The following is a 21,511-nucleotide window of genomic DNA, read 5'->3' on the forward strand; positions in this document are numbered from 1 at the left end:
TCCCTTAAGGAAAAAACTCAAACTCAGAGAAAATGTGTATTCATGTGGTGTTGGAATAATCAGAAAAATGACTGTCTGACTTGGAAATCACACGATTATCGGAAAAACAACAAATTTATTGAGATCCAAATAAAATCTGTTTCATTTTCGTTTTCCCACATCGACGGGTAAAATTGCTCATCTGTTAAATTTTTATTATAAGAAATGGAAGTCACAACAATGTGGTTTAAAAAAACAGCAAGTAAAACAAAGAGTAAGCAGGTTCTTTTTTTATTTTTATTAATCATCGCACACTCAGAGATGCAGACATACCAATACTGTCCCAATAAGTTACAATTAAATAAAAAGCTTTGAGTTAAGTTCTCAAACAAGCAACAAATCGTGTAACAAATACCTGATAAACACCTTCTGTATTCAGTGCAAAAGAAATCTTTCGAGCTAGTTTCAGTTTGCATAAAACCTCTCTCCTTAAACAGAAAATAAACTGAACAAAAACGCTTAAAACAATAAAACGTAGCTTTTCCAAACTTTTTTTAAAGTATTCCTCACACTACTAGGCTGTCAAAATAAAACGTCACAGGGGAGTTTCAAAATAATCCTCTTTTTAGCTATTTTTGTCTTTTTTTAAGGAGATTTAAAATGTAATGAAAAAGAAAAGTGCATCAAACGGAAATCTCTTCAGCATGAGAGGAGTGATCGCGTCCTTTAACTGTTCTTAGAAAGCAAAAACATCACTTAAAAGAATTTTTCTACTGTAAATATTACAGGGTTAATGACATGTTGACTGTCACCAAATAGAAAAATAAAATTACTTCTGTACATCCGGAGAGGTCAGCAGGACTCTTGATTTGTCTAAATAGATTTATTATTTGCAATGAAGTACACATGCCCTCATGCACTAACATCCACACACCCCTTCTTCCCATGACAAGAAAAGTCTACGAAATAAGAAAAAAATAGAGGATTTTTGGGGATTTTTAAGGAATATTAGCTAGGTAGTTTTAACTCCCGTGTTGATGGTTTGACTTACTGTAACTTCTAAAGCGTTGATGCGATCAACATCATTCCAGCAGATTCAGAAGCAGAGAAAAGCGGCGTTACGCCGCTTTTCTCTGCTTCTGAATCTGCTGGAATGATGTTGATCGCATCAATGGTGGAGAAGCTACAGCGTGATAAAAAAAGAAAAATGTAACGGCAAAACAGATCTGAGTCAGAAGATGTTCGTGGAATGCTGGCAGGTTTTTTTCCGACTTTTTTTTCTATCATAAATTTAAGAGGATAGAGACGGTCAGTTAATTTAAACCTCTTTTAACCATACAGTCCTCTAAAAGACCAGGGTGAAAGAACAGCTTCTTCCACTGGAGTGGGGTTAGCCGGCAAACACTTGTGGTTGCAGCGGCGGCGGCAGCAGCTCGTTCTCGACGTTCTCAGAGTCGATAGCTGAAGGTGCGGCCGGTGCCGGCTCGCTGGCGGCGGTTCCGGCGGGGGGTTGCGTGCCCGCCGGAAAGCTCTCTAAAGCGCTCTGCACCTTCTGCTCCACGTCGTTAGTCCAGTCGATCAGGTCGCTCTCCAGCTGCCGCGCCCCCTTTCGGACGTGCTCCTCCCTTTTGTCCAGCACCGAGAGGTCAGCTTGGGTCGTGCTCCCCGAGGAGCAGGAGGAGGCGCCACGGGGCTGCGGCCAGTTGGGGGACGCCTGGCCTGACATGTAGAGTTCGAACTCCTCAGAGCTTAGATTCAGAGACTGGGCATCCAGCTTCTCGATAAACGCTACAGCACAGCACTGTGGAGAGTCATCCGGAGAGAGAAACGTCATTTTTGGGAACATTTTGAAAATATTAACACAGACAAATTCTGAATTCTGTAAGAAAAAAGTAACATTTCATGAAATCTCAGTTGGGATCTTTCTGTGCGGAGTTGACATGTTCTTCCCAAATCCCCAAAACACGCTTCATAGTTAAATTGGTGACTCTAAGTTAGATGTGATTGTTTGCCCTGCGACAGACTGGCGACCTGTCCAGGGTGTACCTCGCCTTCGCCCAACAGTAGCCAGGACAGGATCTGGCAACCCTGTGACTCCGAAAGGGATGTAGTGGGCTAAGTAAATGCATGGATGTCTAGTAGGGCTGATTATTTCACTAGTCAGCTAATCAGTGATTATTGGCTAGTTGGGTCATTTGTAAACTGGATGTAAAACACACATCTTAGCCACCATTAGCTTTAAACTCTAATTTTTTAAAGCTATATGCTAACTAAAAATAAAGACACGCAAAACAACTTTGCTTTTTGCACCATAACGTCATTCTGCTTAACTAACCGGTAGAGCACATTTAGAAAACATATAGTAAGTATACTCCCCCTTTTTTTATTTTGTCTTGGTTGGAGAGTTAAAAGCTTAATTGGAACAGCTGACAATGTACCAGCCACATTTTTCTGAAATTGTACTTAACTTGATTTATGTACTTGATAAAACCTTAGGGAGCTATTTATGTTCTGACCTCATAAGATGTGCTACAGTATCAAAAAACAATTTTTGATTTGGTTTCAACTCATCACAAAGACAAGTTATTTAAATTAGGTTGAAATTTTACTTTATTTACTATTAAAACTTTTATGGAAGCGTTTATTGAACTTAAAAAGTTAATTGGCCACATGGTGGCGCAGTGGTTAGCACTCTTGCCTCACAGCAAAATTGCCTGAAACAAAATCAATGAGTGGAGTTTGCATGTTCTCCCCGTGCATGTGTGGGTTTTCTCCTCGCACCGTTCATAGGTTAATTGGTGACTCTAAATGAATTAATGAATGAAATGGTTTATTTCAAGCAATCACGTACACTACATATCACTTAATAAATCACAAGTTGATTACTTGAAAGGGAGTGGAAGGAAGCGAACTTATATAATCCCACCCCGACTCGACCATTTTCTCTACATGAATTATCAATATCCGGTTCAGGACTTAATATCAAATATTAACAGATTCAAAGCATCATTATGTAATCAAGTTTCAAAGCATCCACAACAAATCATCTAATATTCTTATTGAAAATTGCTCGTAGGTGTGAATGTGAGTGTGTGTGTGATTGAGGCCCTGCGACAGACTGGGTGAACTCCCCATGGCGCCGTGGCAGTTGTATTTGTGACCTTAGCTTTATCGGCCTTCTTGACTACTAATAGTTGTACCGGTTTCAGTTTGGAAAAAGAAAAAAAACAAACAAAAAAAAAACCTATATTGGTCAACCTCAAACTTGAAATATGTGGAAGCAGCCGAAATGCGGCCATGATGACTGTTGGGTTGATGCTCCTGTTTCTTGTAAAGAACTGAAAAACTATTTTTTCCACAACTCACGGGAAGGACTCTTAACTTCCCATTCATCCATTTCCCTTTTTTAAAGCTGGTGTTGAGAACTTTCGATTTTCTTTGGTCACGTATCCCATTTTGAAGTGAGAAACAAAGCTACAAAAAGTGTGTTGAAAAACCTCAAACAACAAATCTATAACAAGTCTAGATTCATGAATCTTTATAAGCTAGGCTTTATAAGTTGCATTTTTTGTGGTAAAAAATTCACATGAAACTTTTGTTCGACTCACGAGGTTAGTGAAGTAATACCCGTCCTCTCCGCTCATCAGTCTGCTGGGGTTGCAGAACCGGGTGATGTACTGGATGTTGGACTGCAGTCGAGGGGGGTTTGCTTTCAGAACGATGTAAATGAGAGTCGGCAGGAAGTCGTCTGCAGACGCCGCCTCTTTCTTGCTCACTTTGATGGCGTTGAAGATGTGCTTGCTGCAGCGTGTGATGCAGGCCAGCTTTTCCTTGGGCACCCACTTTGAATCCATTTCAATGACGTCTGAAAGGAAGCGCGGCGTGCCATTAACTTTACTCATTTAGAGCAGCTCAGCGTATTCCTATGACACCCTCACCAGTGATAGCTTTCACTACTCGGTCCGATACTTCAGGGATCTCCTCATCTACAGGCACACACAGCATCTCAAGGGTGACCCAGTGCAATGATCTGCAACAGCACACAATCTGTTCAGTCGGACTTATCTGAGCTTCCTTTAACATCTAAATGATACAAAAGTGTTGTCAAACCTGATTCTCTTCTGAATGGCCAGGTCTTTCTTCTCGTCGTCTGTGGTTTCAGGACAGAAGACTGCTTTGTAAAGACGAGTCATCATGTACTTCTCCACTTCGTCCATAACACTCTCTACTTGGTCTGAAGAACCTGGCAGAGAGAGGAGACGGTTAAACTGTGACGCAGCATCCATTTGTGGATGATTCGACTAAAAAGGAGGTAGTGCCTTTGAACTGGGCCTGAAGGCGATCCGAGAGGTTCTGGTAGAAATCCTGAACACACTCTGACAGCTCATCGGCTCCCATTTCCTGAACCAAACAAAAAACAAGAAAGAATCACTTAAATGAGGCATAAAAGCTATAATCATTTTAGTAAAATTATTATTTGAATTAGCCAAAGTATTTGAGATATTGTTTCTCAATATTGATGTTTTAGAACTGCATGGGTAAATGTGGTAACAAGGTATCTTCTCGTGCACGAAAGTTACATTTAAAGATTTTTAAGAACTTTTTAAAACCACTAAAGTCTAATTTAGGAACAAAAATGGATCAAACAGCCACAGTCTGTCGTTTCTTGCTCTACACATCCGATTTAATCCTTAGTTTGAATCCATCCATCTTCTTCCGCTCATCCGGGTCGCGGGGGCAGCAGTCTAAGCAAAGATGCCCAGACTTCCCTCTCCCCGGCCACTTCCTCCAGCTCCTCTGGGGGGATCCCGAGGCGTTCCCAGGCAAGCCGAGAAACATAGTCTCTCCAGCGTGTCCTGGGTCTTCCCCGGGCCTCCGCCCAGTGGAACACCTCTCCAGGGAGCCATTCAGGAGGCAACTGGACCAGATGCCCAAACCACCTCAACTGGCTCTTCTCTATGTAGAAGAGAAGCGACTCTACTCCGAGCTTCTCACCATCTCTAAGGGAGTACCCAACTACACTACAGAGGAAGCTCATTTCAGCTGCTCGTATTTGGGACCTTGTTCGTTTGGTCATGACCCAGAGCTCAGGACCATAGATCGACCAGTGAATTGAGATCTTTGCTTTCTGGTTCAGCTCTCTTTTCACCACAACGAAACGTTACAGTGACAGAATAATGGCGGACGCTGCACCAATCTGCCTGTCGTTCTCACACCCCAATCTTCCCTCACTCATGAACAAGACCCAAAAATATCTAAACTCCTCTACCTGGGGCAGGAGCACTCCATCCATCAAGAGAGGACAAACTACCTTCCTCCGGTTGAGAACCGTGGTCTCAGACTTAGAGGTGCTGACCCTCATCCTGGGCACAAACAGCCCCAATGAATACTGGGGGTCCTGGCTCGAAGAAACCAACAGGACAACATCATCTGGACAACATCCCAAAGAGGAGATTCTGTGGTCCCCAAACCAGACCCCCTCCAGGCGCTGACTGCACCTTGAAATTCTCTCCATAAAGATTACAAACTGGACGATTAAAGGGAGCCTTGCAGAAGTCCATCATGCACCGGGAACAGATTCGACGTACTACCGGCTATGTGAACCAAGCTCCTGATCCGGTCATGCAGAGACCACCATGAGTAATCCCTTTTTTCAAGACATTTCTCCATGAATATATACTTTTCCACTTTTCAGTAACTATGAGCTAATTAACTAGCTGATGTTAAATAATTGATGACAAATTCACAACCTAATGACGCAAAGGAAATGTCTTTTTTTTAGTGGCAGAAAGTCACATCGCATTGATGAGAAAAAATTAATACCTATTCAGCAGGAATTGAAGAAAATATAATGCTTTTAAAGGTCTTATTTTAGTTCAATTAAATTTAAGACTTTTTAAGAATAAATTGAGGTCGCTCTATGTAACAACTTGGAAATTAAGTCCTTTCTAAACACGTTCCTTACATCCGGACATCGCTCCCCAGAAAGGTGTTGGTAAACAAGGAAAATTTGGCCAGAAGTTAATAACATAAAGAGAAATCAAGTTGAGATTAACGGTGGGAACAGGAGATTTTTTCAAAAAATATTTCTTTTGTAGAACATTTCTCTCCCTGGCTTAATGTTTGACAAAACAAAGAGCAAGACTCTTGAATGTTTAGGGATTAGGAAGGCAGGAAGTGAGCAGAAAACTGAAGAAGTTAGGCAAACGTATGTGTCAACAGAAAATATTAGCAATTTTTGCATTTGAAAAATATAAAGTCGTTAATAAACAAATGAAGTGAACAGAAGCAGATGTGGTTGTGAACCAGAGAGTGACCACAAACTCTTGTGGCTTTCACTTCACTAATTTCAGACTAAAACGATTGAAAGCCTGGCTAGGCCGAGCTCCACAGGTGTAGCAGCTTACCTGCTTATACACCATGCCTTCAGTAAAGGCCCGACACTGTTTGAAGATTTCTCGGCCAGACTTCAGGGGCTTGAGAAAATCAATGAACTCCTGTGTTGCACGCTCATCTTCCAAACAGGAGTGTCTCCTTGTTGAGGAGCTGGGACTGGGGCCTGAATGAGCATCAAAAGGAGCAGCATCTGGTGAAAAACATTACATAGCAATTTTAAGCCAAATATTTCATCTTCAAGTTCTTATAATGGTAAGCAGTGCTTTCTGGAATCACCTTTTAAAATAAAGTCTTTAAGGGTTTTCAAGCTTGTTTACACAGTAATGCAGATTGTTTATTAAAAACGATATACCTTTTTTTGGTGGTGTTTTTGTGGAAGGAGTAAAAAACTTTGTAACTGTGTTGACTTTGCTAGACTTTTCCTTATTTTTTCTTTCCTCAAATTTGTTAAAGGGAGTGACTGCAGCCTGTGACTGGGTCTTCTGTTGTCTATTTGCATACGCTTCTTCCTCTTCTCTTTGCAGCCTAGAAATAAAACAAAAAACAAAAAAACAAATGAACTCAAGCGTTTCTTTTAATGGGCTTAAAAACAGATTTGAGCCAATAGCATGAAGAGACCAAGAGAAAAAAAAAGCACAAAGTTTGTAGTTTTTAAAATAAGGCCTTAAAAGCATTACATTTTCTTAAATATTGAGCTATTCAGAAAAGTAGACATTGTTTTTTTTTAACATTTTGTTTTCTTTTGCTAGTTTTAAAACGATTCAACATTTAAACCAAAAATGTACATCTGTGTTTTGTTTACATAAAATCAAACTTTATTTATAAAGCACTTTTCATACATATGTAACACAAAGTGCTTTACATTATACCAGTGACAAACATTACAAAAAGAGAACAAAAAATACATTTTTCAAACTGTTTAATTGTCGTTTTTATTATAATTAATATAAAAACAGCATTTATTTTTTACCAAGGTGCTATTAATATTGCTTCAAAGAGCTTGTATAGATTTAACATAAAATATGATTTGGCTATAATGATACAAATATTGACTATGGCACATTTCATTACTTTAAATCACTGATTATGTGCAACAAGATTGATTATTTTAAACAAACTTGAATTAAGAATGTATAACATAAATTAGAATTTGAATCATAAATTGAGTAATAGCATGTCAACATAAACCGAATCAGTCAATCATGGTAAATAGAAAATGTAAGGCTGACACACCTCTCTGCTAAAGCCCAGTCTTCTTGAATCTGTCTCTGCTTTTCCTCTCGCCAGCACTTGGAGCAGAAGCCTTGCCAGGTTGCGTTGCCATAAAACCCGCATCCTTTTTTGCAGAGCAGCTCCGATTGGTCCAAGTGGATCCCACGCCTCTGGATTGACATCCTTCAAGTTACAGGACTTCAGCTGGGAGATCGAGGGACAAACAGACATTTGAGTCTACTGCAAGGCTTCAAAAACATCCGTCATACTGAAACCACTAATCATACATAACCCAATTAGCCGGTAATAACAAAACACGTGAGTTCTGGTTCGCTTTAAGCCCGAACCTTGACAGTTTTGTCATGATACTTTACTCAACAACAATTAACAGTGACGCCAATTTCATGCTAAAAGTCTCAACAAGTCTAGAGTTCTGTTCTTAGAAAAATTTATCAGATATCAACACCGTTCGTGGAAGCTAACGTGTACTAGCTCCCACTTATCCTTTCTAATATTGTTTTCTAAACAAAGACAGTTCCATCTTATCATCACCGATCAATTTTTATAAAGCTAAGACAGCGAATTTGCGATGTAAAGTATTTGTCATCCACAATAACTCTAAATCCACAGAGTAATCAACGGCGAGCGAATCTGTCATAGCTAGCAAAGCTAAATAATTAGCTATATTAGCGTTAAAATGACTCATGTTGATAGAATGAAGGAACTAAAAATTGTTACTTAACATATATTTACATTCAGATCAATCAACTATGAGGTATTGTTATCCCCCTTTCCTCCTCAGTTTCTTGTTGGTTTTGTTTACATTAGCTACGCAGCTAGCTTCGTCCCAAAGCCATTTTGTCTGCCAGCACTTCCTTCTTCGCTCAGCTGTTCCCATAGACATTACACACGAAGACGCTGTCGCCACCTAGTGGAGCTGATGTACAACTGCAGTCACCATCTTGAATGGGTCCCCACCATAGACTCCCTCCATAGAAGTATTTTTAAAGTTATAATAAGGGCCGGGAATTGATTAAAAAGCAAACAAACTAATGTAAAAAATGTAATCGCAATTATTACTTTTTTAAGCTACAATATTATTTGAGAACCTATTACCAGAATATGAAATCACACACAAAATACATTTAGAACGTTTATTTTTAGCCCTTTGGAAACTTGGGCCTAAAACAAAATTTGTATTTACTTTTGAATTTAGCCTAACTCTGCATTTTCAGTTTGAAAGTCTACCCATAATGCAAAAAAAAGAAAATTCCGTCAGAAAAATTATCATTTAGCTGTGGAAACACCAAAAATGTTTAACAATATAAAATGAAAGTTTTAGGTGTAATTTTATAAAAACAACGCAAACAAAATTTGTAAACAAATTAATTTGACAAAAAAAAAATAAAAAATCCAGGCGAAAGTCACAAATTCCTTTGGGCCAAATGTTTGATAATTTACGGTAAATAGAGGTACATCACGATTTCATGACTCGATGGTGTGACCTGTTACGCCCCACGGGGGGAAAGGTGCAACATATAGAAAAAAAGAAACCGGGAGGGATTAAAAAAGAGTGCCAGCTGGGCCATTTATTACAACAGGCTTTAAACAAAACCCAACACAAGGGTTGTTGGAGAAAATTAATGTCAGACCCCACCTCAAGGGCTTTGGAATTGAATGACTAGGTGACCAACCAGGGAGCACTCCCAAAGACTCTGTCAGCCATCTTTTATGGAGTGGTCGGCTGGTGCTGCTTGACTCAGTGCAGGAGGTGGAAGAAAGGAGGATGGACGACAGACGCCCACCCTCTGGGTGACACAGACTTCAGCGACAGACTGCTACCCCTCAGGTGTCTGCAGGAGCGACATTAGGTCGTTCCTACCTGCTGCTGTGAGACTCTGTAACCAAAGCTGCTCCCAGTGAACCCACTGGACATTTGCTGACCTCAGTCACTTTAAAATGTGTTGTGCAATTGTTAGTTACACTATAATAACCACTGGTGCAATTTCCATTTATTATTTCTCTCACACTGGAAGCTTTTAATTAATATGAGACCGTTTAATCTTTTTGACCTGCTCTATTTCTAATCCTGCTGAAACATTGAAATTTCCCTATTGAGGGACGAATAAATGATTATCTTATTGTATCTTTATTGAATCCCTTAAATCTCAATAATCTGGTTTACAACTACACAAACTGAAGGAATGGATTGCCGTTGAAATTACTTTTGATTTGGTAGTTTCAAGTTTATGTCATTTCTAGAGCACCTGCACCACCTTCCAAGGAGGCCCAAAGGTAAAAAAAAAAACAAAAAACAACAATACAGAGATAAGAATAAAGCAATTAAAGACAAATTAGAACAATTAGATTGGATGAATTTGTTTATGAAGCTGAACATAAATAAAGAGAATGCAATACGTTTTATTGAAAAATCGATTTTGAATCAGAAGCTATAAATGTAAAACACTTTCATGTGTTATAAGATACATTTTTGTTAAATAATATTGTATTATTATTATTGGTTTTTTTTACGATTCTCCATATTTTACTATGAAGCACCTTAATTATCAAAATAAAATTTAAGATACATTTTATTTCATTTATGTATAAAGTTAATCTTATTAGTTTTCAGAATATTGATAAAGGATTTAATATGGATAGTATGACTGAAATACATATGGTCACTTTTCATAGACACGAAAGCACACAAACCATTCAGGCAGAGGAACTGTCTTATTTCCTCATGCAAAAATGAGAAGATTTTAATGTTCTTGTCATTACGCTGTATAAAAAGTTCTAAAGGAAGGGAGCTAGATAGATGGATAAGCTTTATTCCAGACTGGTAGTCCAATCAGAACAGGAACACAGTCATTAAGCAGTACACATGCAGTACAAGGACGAATACAAATAAAAACCCAATAGCAAAAATCAAGAGAAAAGATAAAAAAATAAAAATAGGGTAAACCAAGTTTATTTAGCCAATTTAGCACGTTTTACTTATAGACAATTTAAAATGTTTTAAATGAAAATAAATATTAAGAGTGATCACTAGAATAAGCCTTTTGAAAAGATATGAAAAGGCAAAAATAAAAACAAACACAAAGGTAAAAAATAACTGAATTTGAAATTAAGAAACAAAAGTTAAAATAAACATTAAATTAAGAGTGATCATGAATACGATTTTTTTAAAAGTAAAAAGACCTGGAAAAGGAAACAAGTTTGAGCGTCTTTGGATCTTTTGTGGATTGTGTCATAATTCTGCCAAAATAAGAGTTAACTTAGTGTATTATGTAAATGCGTCCACACATGTAGCCAATCGCGTGCCTTCATCAGTCTAACACTGAGACACTTTTAGTGTAAAACGAGCGTAATCACACAGGATTGCGCTTGTGCCTGGTGTTGGTGCGCATTTTACGCGCCAGCTTAAATAAACTTTTAGGCAGCAGCTGGATCTCCCGAGACCTGAATCATGGCAGGTAAGATCTTTTTAATTTTTACTTTACATAGCCATTAAAAGAGTTTTGAAACAGACAAATCTCCGGTGATTTATTGTACCAGATTGTACCCAGAATGCTGCCTTTCAGTTTCACTTTGGAGACTTCCGCCTCACTGTCTTCTGTTCAGGCTGTTTTAATTCATAAAAGGAGAGGAGAAAAGGCGCAACGACAGGATTGAATCATTTTCCAAAGAACGTTTCAGATCTCGGTTCTATATGTTAGTCATAAGAGTCTTAAAACATGTTCTAGACGCTGTTATGGTCTCAAACCGGCAACTCAGCTCGCCATATGCATTTCTAAAACACATAACACTGTTTTCTGTGTGGACACAGACGAATGAAACATTATCCACATTTGAGTCTGGGTCTTTTATTGTGAAAATCTTCAGCGTTGATGATTTACCACCTCTGGTCAGAGTTTCAGCATTTGTGTTACTTCCTGTGTCTTTGTCTGGACCTCAGCGGTTCTTCCTCTCATACTGATGTTAAGACAGGAGGAGCTACTGGTTTCCTTCCTGCAGCTTCAACAGTAGTGGATTGATGTTCATGATGTTTCTCATCAGTCTTCTTCTGCTCCAATCATCTGTCCACTCACTGCTGCAGATTTCATCACCTGTTCTTTTTAAAAGTGAAATACATTTAGGATCTATTTCATGAGTCTTCATGCCACCAATCCCATGAACGATGAATGTAACATCTTCACATCTGAGTCCAAGTTTGCTGGCTGCAGTATGAGTTATATAATTCATGTCTGACGCCAAGTCAATCAAAGTCCCGATCTTGTCTCCAGCATTTGCCCTGACCTTAAGGAGCATCATTACCTCTGGCAATTCTTTTATTTCTGTGCCCGCAAGGTTTGGTCGATTCATTTTGACATTAAAAGATCTGGATGCAATGTTAGAAAACATCACGACATTGATCTGCGAGATCGGGGGCAGTTTCTTGAAGAATTCCTCTTAATCCTCTGTATAGGTTCTTCTGCTTTGTTCCTCTTCATGACCAGACCTGGGTTTTTTCGGGGCCATTTTGCCCATCCTCCTTTCAACAGCTGGGCACAGATAATAAAGGTTCTCTGGATAGTTTCCATCCTTGTAATCTTGGTTTTTACAAAGGAAATCCGGTTTACAGGAGGAATAGTCATGAATCTCAAGACATTTTACACATTCACCCAAACGTCTGACAGAAGCCTTCTTTTCAGGTAACTTCAGTGCCTGAAACTGTTTACAAAAGTATAACTTTCTTTTGCGTAGGATCACCGCAGACCACACATCCAAGAACATTTTCTGACTTAGTTGTTCTGCTTCTGGCGTGTCTCAGCTCAATCCTGTTCTCCCTCCTACTTGATCTTCTCTTAACTGTTCAAGTTGTTCATATATACTTTCTTGTATTTTGAGGAAGGTAAAGAGACAGTTGAACCGGCTTTGTGGCGTGACAGCATTCTTTTTATCAGCAGCGTTCCTTTTTTAAGGTTCCTGGAAGTTTACTCTCAATAAACTTTGTTACAAGAGGATTTTTAATGGCTCCAGTCTCCCTAAGATCACTCAAATATTGAAGAGCTTTTTCTATTGCCTGAATCAGTTCCACTATTTTCCTTGGTTGATGAATCCCCACAGGTGGGGTTTTTGTATTTCTTCCACAATCTCGATTTCATCAGCGGTGTTGTAATGAGTGAGGCGGAAGTCCCGCTTGATTTTCTCGTCAACACCGTCCAAAAGTTGAAACTTTTTCCATCTCCTTTGAGCCAGTCGGTTCTACTTGTTTTTGGAGCTCCTCCCACTCATTTTTCCACCTGAAGAAGTCCCGTGTGATGCCCCTGAACATTGGCAAGGATGCTGGTTTTAGTTTGATGATTGGTGACGGATGACTGGAAACCTCCATTCTTTGCATCTGATTTATGTAATCTTCTTTTACAGCCGGTTGTATATACTGTATTTTTTGGACTATAAGTCGCATTTTCTTTTTGGAGGCATTTTATCTTTAGTCTTCTCCGTTTTCCTTGTAAGCTAACGTTTACTGTTTTACTCGCTAATTGTTAAGGAGTATCAGATATCGCAGCGTAAGCCTAGAGTGCCCTCTTGTGGCTGTCTGTGAAATTACCAGATTTTTTTTTTCCCACAAATATACGGTAATTGCATAGATCACCATAAGAGGGCACTCTAGACCTACGGTCCATATCTCATCTCATTAAAAACGCGTATATAAGTCGCACTGGAGTATAAGTCGCAGGGACATTCAATCTATGAAAAAAAACGCGACTTATAGTCCGTAAAATACGGTAATCAGCTTTCTTGGACACCAATCTTGGGATTTGGAGGTCAAGCACCCTAAAGTGGTCTTGCAGTTCTTTCTTAATATCTGGAGGGGCCCATCGTTTCCACCAGTGGTTCACTTCCTTTGCAGCTTTTACTAGATCCTGCAGATGACTGAGCATGAATTCATATGCTTGCGGAGTAACACCAGCAACACGCTCCTGCTCCACCAAGTGCCGTGAACATTTCTACATCCGCCCTCTGCTGCTCCTGATTTTTATGACTTCAGTCTTTAATCTGCTGGACTCCGGTTTTTCAGTGTCAAGTTATGTTTCTTTTTTACAATTTCCCCACTTGAAAGGGATAAGAGACATCCACTCAAAGAAGTAGCAGGATTTCACTCATAAAGGACCAGTCAAGTGTCCAATCTTCACTTTTTATTTCCATTTGGCAAATGATCATCCGCTGTGATTTCATTTCATCACATTTTTTGGTTTGTTAATGAGTTTGTTTGAGTTGGAAATTAGCTGAAAAACCTTTAAATCAGAAAACACAAATCAAATAGTCTCTTAATTTCAACAATATCCACAGGAATCAAGCAAGCAGTCCATTTCCAGAAGTTGATTTTATTTTAGAGTTCCAGTCCTTACCAGCTGCCTCTTTGGTGTTTGTAGATGTCTTTTTTTTCTCTTCTACTTCTACCACAAAGTCCACTGAACACCAGCTGCTCTGAATGATTGCTGAGCTTCCTGTCTTCAATGAAGATGTGTGTCACCTTTATTTGTCCCACCAGCACATACAGGCCTCTGCATGTTGGTTCCTCATGAGAAACAGCTTGGTGAAGGTCTTCAGTCAATCACAGCTGTGCTCCACCCAGCAATTCTGGTTTTGAAACTCCTGTTTGACAGCACACCTAAATTAGTCGTTTTTTTTATAACACAAAAAAACTGTTGTTGTTTTACATAGAATATATAGGTAAAAATGCAAATATGACAAACTCCCCAAAACCCACAATAAAGTCTATTGGGATCATCAATCTTCTTTTTACATGACTGAACACGGGCTGTGGTCAGCTACAAATGTCAGAGAGCAGACTGCATATTTATTCTAAAGAGTTCTTTAATATAGACTTTATTTTGATGTAGTTTTGTGGTTTTTTTTGTCTTTTCCAGACAAGGAACTTTTTAATGTGAGAGCAAAGTTCGTGGGTAAAGTGTCCAAGCCCGTCTTGGAATTGCTGGCCGACGATCTTCTTCAAGATAGAGTTCTGAATGATGCCGAAAGGGAGTCAATATCTGAAGAAAAAAGAAGGGAGATGGCCTGCATGCTGATTGACATCGTGAGGAAAAAAGGCTCGAAGGCCAGCTCGAAGATGATTGATCACTTAGAAAAAAATGATCCGTCTCTTTTCTCTGAACTGGGTCTGTCCGGTGCTCATCAGCCACAGAAAAGTAAGACTTTAAGAATTAAAAACTATCTGAAGAATGGCATGTGAACATTCAAAATACGTTTTTAAGCTTTTTTATTTGTGCTTTCAAGATGTACATCCACAGAGCGATGAGGTGACAACATCTGTCCTCACCATCCAGGATTTCTGGAAGACGAAACAAAATGATCCAGAGGTCAGAGGTGCCTCCTGACAGCTTCATTTGAGGCTTAATTTAAAATATTAACAGTTTTCTAATTTAATTTGAATTGTTTTCAGGTTTATCCTGTGACCAAAGATACTTACAAGAATCGTGTTGCTCTGATGATCACAAATAAAACGTTTTTGAATGAGAAAATGAACCGGAGTGGAGCTGAAAAAGACGAGGAGAACATGGAGAGACTGCTTTCAAACCTGGGGTATAAAGTGGAGAAGCACACAAACCTCACTGGAAAGGTACTTCATTTAAAAAAATAAAATAAAGAAAAAGCCTAAATGACTTTGCTATAAAGAGAGCAATGTTGTCATTTTCCCTGTTGACAGGACATTAATGAAGCTTTCATTAGCTTCTCCAAACAGCAAAAACTAAAGCAGACGGACAGTGTGATCGTCGTTCTCATGTCTCACGGGAAGCTGGGAGCTGTTCTCGGTGTTGACGAATACGAGTTTCCTGTCAACAACATTTATGAACACTTGGGTTCAGAAAAATGTCCAGCATTGTTGGATAAACCCAAAATCATCATCATCCAGGCCTGCAGAGGAGGTGATTTTTTTTATTTTTTTTTTACTCACAATGTTTGTATAAGCACTAGTGGTTCTTTCTAATCAATAAAATATGTCAAACTTTTTAGCTCAAAAGGGATCTGTGCTCGTCAGTGATGGTGAAAGCCAAGCTGGAGGGTTCCAATCTCCTGCTGCTGCAGAAGATTTACTGGAGGACAGTTGGAGATATGTGCACAAAGAGAAAGATTTCATTTCACTTCTTTCCTGCACTCCTGGTCAGTTCAGCAATATTGGACCATTATAGACAATTGTTACTATTGGACTGTTATAAATATTGTATATAAATATATATATATATATATATATATATAAAGGCTATATAAAAATCTAACACATTCTTTTGTATTTGGATGTTCTTTCTGCAGATACTGTGTCCTACAGGCAACCAGATCGCGGGTCGATCCTCATCCAGTATATTGTTGACATATTCCGCAGTGATGCAAATACTCAGCACATCCAGGAGCTCTTCAGAAAAGTAAGATGTTACAATCAACACTGCTTTAAACTGGACATTTTGTCAGTTATAAAAAGTCACGTAAATGAAAATATGCATTAATGCCACGTCATGCCAGCAGCTCTGGATCTATAAAGTCTTTAGTCAAGCATCAGAGCAGAGAAACAAGGGATTTAGGTCAGTTTAAAGGTATATCAAATCTGCGATTAAGTTTTTTTTTTTTTTTTTCATCAGTAGAATATTAATTTTTGGAGAACAAAAACTCATTTCTCCTACGGAGTGTTAAGGCCACCATTAAAGAAAATAAATATAAGGAATAAACTCATAAAATCATTAGAAAAAAGTCAAAATGAAGAAGTCTAAATTTGACAAAAACAGTCACACAATTATTAAAGGTCAAAATTTTACAAGAATAAAATGTTAAACTTACTACTTAAAAAGTAGTTATTTATAGGGGGAAACATCTTGCTTTTTGGGATATATTGTTATGAGGTTTTACATTAATAACAAAAATTCAGTGAGATTCTGGAGAGTCATAGACAATTTCTCTGAATTGTCTATAACATATAGGTAATGTTTGATTGTCTTTGTTGTGATATTTTTAAAGCAAAATGTGAAATTTAATTTTCTAAAAAAAAAAGAAAAAAAAGATTGTTTTTCCTTGTAAAATTGTGACTTTTTGAAGAATAAATGTACATTTGTATGAATTGTTTCTAATACATTTATGATTTTTTTCAACATAATTTTTTTAATTTATTCTTGTACATTTTTTGACTTTTTCGGCTCATAATTTTACAGCTATTCTGATAAAATTGTTACTTTTTTACTCATAATTTTACAACTTTAATTCTATTAGATTTTCCTCTCTTTTGTGGCAGCCTTGATACAATGTTATACATTTTTTCTAACTTTTTAAACTAAATTTAAGGGTTGTGGGGAAAATTCCTTAACATGGACGCTATTTAAAACACTCAAACCACTGATTTACATCTTTCCCTCCATTCTGTTTTAGAATTTGACTATTTAATTTTCCACTAGTTTCAGGGACAATAGCAGACTTTCTAACCTTTCGTTCTGTTTTTGATTGTCCAGGTGATGTTTCGCTTTGAGAGCTTCGATGTCTCCAACAAGAGACAGATGCCGACCATCGACAGGACCACGGTGTCGAAGCACTTCTACTTCTTTCCAGGCCTCGGAGACACAAACCATTCTTGATGCAAAGTTTACAACACCTCAGTTGATACTTTAGAAGTCTTTCACAGCAAAAACTGAATCTTAGGAAAGTAAAAAGCCCCTTGTTTACCTTGTTTTTCTTTTTTCTGTCTTGCAAGAAAAATAATTTTATCTAGAAAGTTTTTTACTAATAAAAATAATCTTAGTTTTAGAAAACTAGAATTTTTTCTTCAGATAAAGATTCTTGGTTAGACTTTTTTTTTGTTCTTATTTAAGGAACTTCTACCAATGGGGTAAAAATGTTTGATTTTTATCTAAATGACCTATTTTTGCAATGTGCCAAAAAAATAAGCTTAGGATAGTGAAATGTATTTGTGTAATGTTTCATCTTTTAATTGTCAAAATCATACTGATGTCATTCAAGCTCAGAAAGGAAACATTTTCTTCCAATTCGACCTCAAAGTACATGCAAACATGAGCTGGAAAGTGACTTTTTTTAAATAAACTTCATCTTATTAAAGGGAACTTGTTTAAACTCTGGTAAAATATTCCTGGAGTTTGTAATCTAAAAAAAAAAGACGAGTGGTTTGATTGAGCGTTTGAGGATTTGGATCTTGAGAAGTTAGATGTTTGTTAGAAAGAAAAATGAAGCAGATGGTGGTTAACTCCCTGCTGGGAGGAGAGAAATGCTGTCAACAATCTGAAGAAAAAAGAAACTGGAACTCAGCAGTATAAAATGTAATGAGGTTCTTTAGAGATGGCTCTGAAACATGACAAAGGAGGATATGATGTGCTTAAGAACTGCAAACTTGATAAAGGTAAAATAACAAACATTCATAGACCACGGTTGTGCTAACGGAGACTCTGGAGCCACATTCAGCTCATTTTTCTCTCTTTTGTGGCCATTTGGCTTTGAAGAAAAATGCAAATGATTTGAATAAACAATAGAAATGTAACTTTGCTTTATTTGTTTTATGTTCAGTTTTGAATTTTCATATGACTAAGCACAGTAATGATAACATATTTCATCTGCTGGTAAAGTGGTTTAATATTAGAATTAAGCTTAAAGAAGCACATTTTCTGATCTCCTGATCAACTTGCCCAGCTACAACAGGGCAAGTTGCTGTTTAGAGGGAATATACTTAAAGTATGCAACTGCATTTACATATATAGATTAAAAAATATATAATTCTACACCAATTCTGTCATTATAGTGGATAATAAAGGAGAAAAGGATAGGGATGTTCCAAAGTTATCAGACTAAAAATGCCAGGTGTGACGTCTACATCTGGAGCAGCAGGAGGATCTATTGACACAGGGTGTATTTTATTTTGAAAGGGCCAAATGTGCTGCTGTCAAAAGTAAAGGAAGTTGAATTGGCATTTATTAAAAAAACACGTAATAATGCTAAATATTTCAAAGCTACATTTATAAACAAATGGTTTAATTGCCACAAGCACCAAAATTAAGTGTATTTTTCTTAAAAGTGAGGTAAGAGTGTGCAGCTCTCACTGGGTTCATAAGAAACTGTCTAAAATGTATTTTTTTAGCATTAAAGGTTGCAGACCCCAGTAAAGACCAACAAGAGAAACATACAATAAATCCTCATCTCTTTTCTCATTCTTGAGGTTTCTTGGACTTTCTGCTGGAAATAGAGGACAGTTTCACTGAAATTTTCAGCAATTTTTGGATTTTTAAATGTAAATGAAATAATTTGGCTTTTACTTGAATAGATTAGAACAATTATATAATTTATATAATTTAATTTTATTTTACTTTTTAGTTAATGTACTTTTTGTTCTCCTTATTGATCTAAGACAAACCTTGGTTGCAAATAGTTATTTAAAATCTGTTCCAAACCAGTAACAATTATTATGCAGAACAAATGTAATTTTTTACAGCAATTTAATCCAAATGCTTGAAATCTGCATTTGAACAATTTCTCCACCTGAACAGTTTTTTCATAACCTGCTGAAATGTCATTGGTTTAATTACACCGTTCACATTTTTTAACTTTATGGACAATTTAAAAATAAAACCTCAAACTCAGATTTTTTTTTAAGACAGACTTTACTTTGAAAAATAAAAATAAAACAAAAGAAAACAAAAAAATCCAATAAAACAGAACTGTTATCACAGAACAACACAAAGGCAACAAGTTGAGTAGGCAACATGGTAACAGGGCTGAAGTGTGTCCACTTCGGATGTCTCCCCAAAAAGCTGATCCTTTTACAGGGCTACTCTGACTTACCTTAAGTAATCATTCTAAGAACAGACAAGGAGCAAACTTTATTGAAACATAAAGGTCATAAAGGTCATTAAAAAACCAGGATAGGGTTTTTAGATTCCAACCAGATTAGACTCCGTTTGACGGCCGACTGGAACACACTGGCAGTGTTAAAGAGCTCTGTGGCAGTTTACAATACAAAGACACGGGTGGTTAACAAGGACTCATCCAAAGATCCACAGACACGCCGCTACAGAACACACTCCTTCACAAACGTGCATGCACTCGCTGGGAAAAAACGGCTCTAAAATGCTGCTCAACTGATAAGGCTTAATGAAAAGTGGCGCAGCAGCACGGCTTCCATCATTTTTGGGGGATAGGCAAAGCAAATTTGGCAACAGAGTACAAAACACCACGTTACAGTGAATAAAAACATGCAGACTTCCCAAGGTAAAATGTAAAAAGACTACAAAAGTTCAAATAAATAAATAAATATACCGATAAGGTTATGAAAAACACTTTCCATTAGTGACCTTTGCCTGTACAACACACAAAAGAAAAAAAAAACACTTGAAAATCCAATCTGGTGTCATATTTGCGAGTTGTTTTACGGCGGCATTACAGATTATTTTGTAGTTTTTTTTTCGCTCAAGAAAACATCATATCTTTGACAACACTCAACACTCAGAGAACAGTTTGCAGCACCACACATTTACAAAGTAGCAACTCATGCGAGAACAACCCTGGCCCTGTACACGGTGTGTAGGACGCATCATTATGGGATGCGGTTTGTGCTAAACTTGGAATAGATTGCATTCGTTGGAGACTGAGATGTATTCTTTTTGCCTTGTCGTGTGTACTGGTGTTGTGTGTGTTTTCATGTGTCTGCGCTTGACATTTAGGCCACTGTTCCCCCAACTATGGAAGCAATGACAATTACAAGAACCACACAGCATATAATGATCATAATTTTCTTCTACAGAGTTGCAGCAAAATAATTTAAAATAAAAAAGGGAGAAAAAGATCATCCAGTGCAGCAAATAAACAAAGAAGAGAACATGTTAGAAACATCATTTCACTTTCATTTTTTACACATACCACTGACTTTTTTTTAAATTAAAAGTATTATTTCAGTGATTCAAATTAGTTTTTTCAATAAAAAGTATCATAACATCTCAACAAGACATGTAAAATAAAAAAAGCTGCAAAAACATGCAACACATGAAAAACAGACAGCAGTGTTGAAGCAAATTCTTATTTTTCGAGTAAAAAGATACAAAAAAATAATTTTTACTAAACTTTATAATGACTTCTAAATTTTCATTGCAATGAAGCAACTTTAAAATCTCCACAATTGGATGTTGACTAATGGCGATGGCGAGGCAACAGCAGAATCTTCAAGATTTAATGCAGCCGTCTGATTTTTTTCACTGGACTGCCACTGCATGACCTAATTTATGCCACCGAATCCAAAAAAAATGTCCTGTAGCTGTAAAATGTTAACTTTTTTCATAAAACCTCTGGGGCCACCTGTCAAATTTTCGGAATTTGTATTAAGTCGCTGCACAGTGGCATTTTGGGATATGTGACTGTAGTCTAACATTAGAAAAAAATATTTTAATTTTCTTTGGTCAAACTTTACTTCTGTTCTAAATGAGAAACAGTTTGGTTAATGGCCATCATTTTTTAAAATATATTTTTTCTGAAAAACAATCACCCTCAGGTCGATGTTCTGATTTTAGTTTACATACAATTTCTGTATCAAAAATCAATGCAATTTACAATAAAGCAGAAGCTGAAAAGCAGCAGGGAAACTGAAAGGCGGCAAAACAAAGAAATCAAATTCAATCAACTGCAGTTTTGAAACATATCAGCCACTGAGTTATAATTTATCTATCTAAACCTTTTATTTGTACTTTAGGACATTTCATGATGGACATATCAAAGAAAAAGACCACCACACTGGCCTTTAATATATATATTTTTGGTTTTGTGAGCTGAACCTCACAAAAAACTAGCAGATGATTGTGTGAAACAATGAGGGCACGGTTCAAAACCTCTCAGCCATGTGAAAATGTTGGTGAAGTGGTCTAAAATAGAGCAGATTGATGAGGTT

The 21,511-nt window shown here is 37.4% G+C and overlaps 3 protein-coding genes across 4 annotated transcripts in view; 1 reads left to right on the forward strand and 2 right to left on the reverse strand.

Moving 5' to 3' along the window:
- Nucleotides 1–1,101: 1,101 nt before the first annotated feature.
- rabgef1l (RAB guanine nucleotide exchange factor (GEF) 1, like) lies at nucleotides 1,102–8,532 on the reverse strand. Its single transcript, XM_024277842.2, has 9 exons — nucleotides 8,341–8,532; nucleotides 7,609–7,791; nucleotides 6,728–6,900; nucleotides 6,387–6,565; nucleotides 4,299–4,380; nucleotides 4,090–4,222; nucleotides 3,918–4,009; nucleotides 3,588–3,844; nucleotides 1,102–1,780 (listed from the first exon to the last, which is right to left on the reverse strand). The coding sequence occupies exons 2-9, from the start codon at nucleotides 7,767–7,769 to the stop codon at nucleotides 1,370–1,372; spliced, it is 1,488 nt and encodes a 495-aa protein (XP_024133610.1). The 5' UTR covers nucleotides 7,770–7,791; nucleotides 8,341–8,532; the 3' UTR covers nucleotides 1,102–1,369.
- Nucleotides 8,533–10,769: 2,237 nt separating this feature from the next.
- LOC112149501 (caspase-1) lies at nucleotides 10,770–17,745 on the forward strand. The gene is made up of 8 exons (XM_024277229.2): nucleotides 10,770–11,063; nucleotides 14,505–14,783; nucleotides 14,872–14,954; nucleotides 15,038–15,214; nucleotides 15,302–15,521; nucleotides 15,610–15,756; nucleotides 15,907–16,016; nucleotides 17,088–17,745. The coding sequence occupies exons 1-8, from the start codon at nucleotides 11,057–11,059 to the stop codon at nucleotides 17,208–17,210; spliced, it is 1,146 nt and encodes a 381-aa protein (XP_024132997.1). The 5' UTR covers nucleotides 10,770–11,056; the 3' UTR covers nucleotides 17,211–17,745.
- Nucleotides 17,746–19,056: 1,311 nt separating this feature from the next.
- The window catches only part of stx1a (syntaxin 1A (brain)), a 75,005-nt gene continuing 72,550 nt past the window's right edge, over nucleotides 19,057–21,511 (reverse strand). For both annotated transcript variants that reach the window (XM_036214813.1, XM_024277230.2), the window contains one exon: nucleotides 19,057–20,371. In XM_036214813.1, the coding sequence (XP_036070706.1) occupies nucleotides 20,294–20,371 (78 nt within the window). In that variant the 3' untranslated portion in view covers nucleotides 19,057–20,293. The remainder of the gene's footprint in view (nucleotides 20,372–21,511) is intronic.

Source organism: Oryzias melastigma, linkage group LG13, assembly GCF_002922805.2.
Source record: "Oryzias melastigma strain HK-1 linkage group LG13, ASM292280v2, whole genome shotgun sequence".
NCBI lineage: Eukaryota > Metazoa > Chordata > Actinopteri > Beloniformes > Adrianichthyidae > Oryzias > Oryzias melastigma.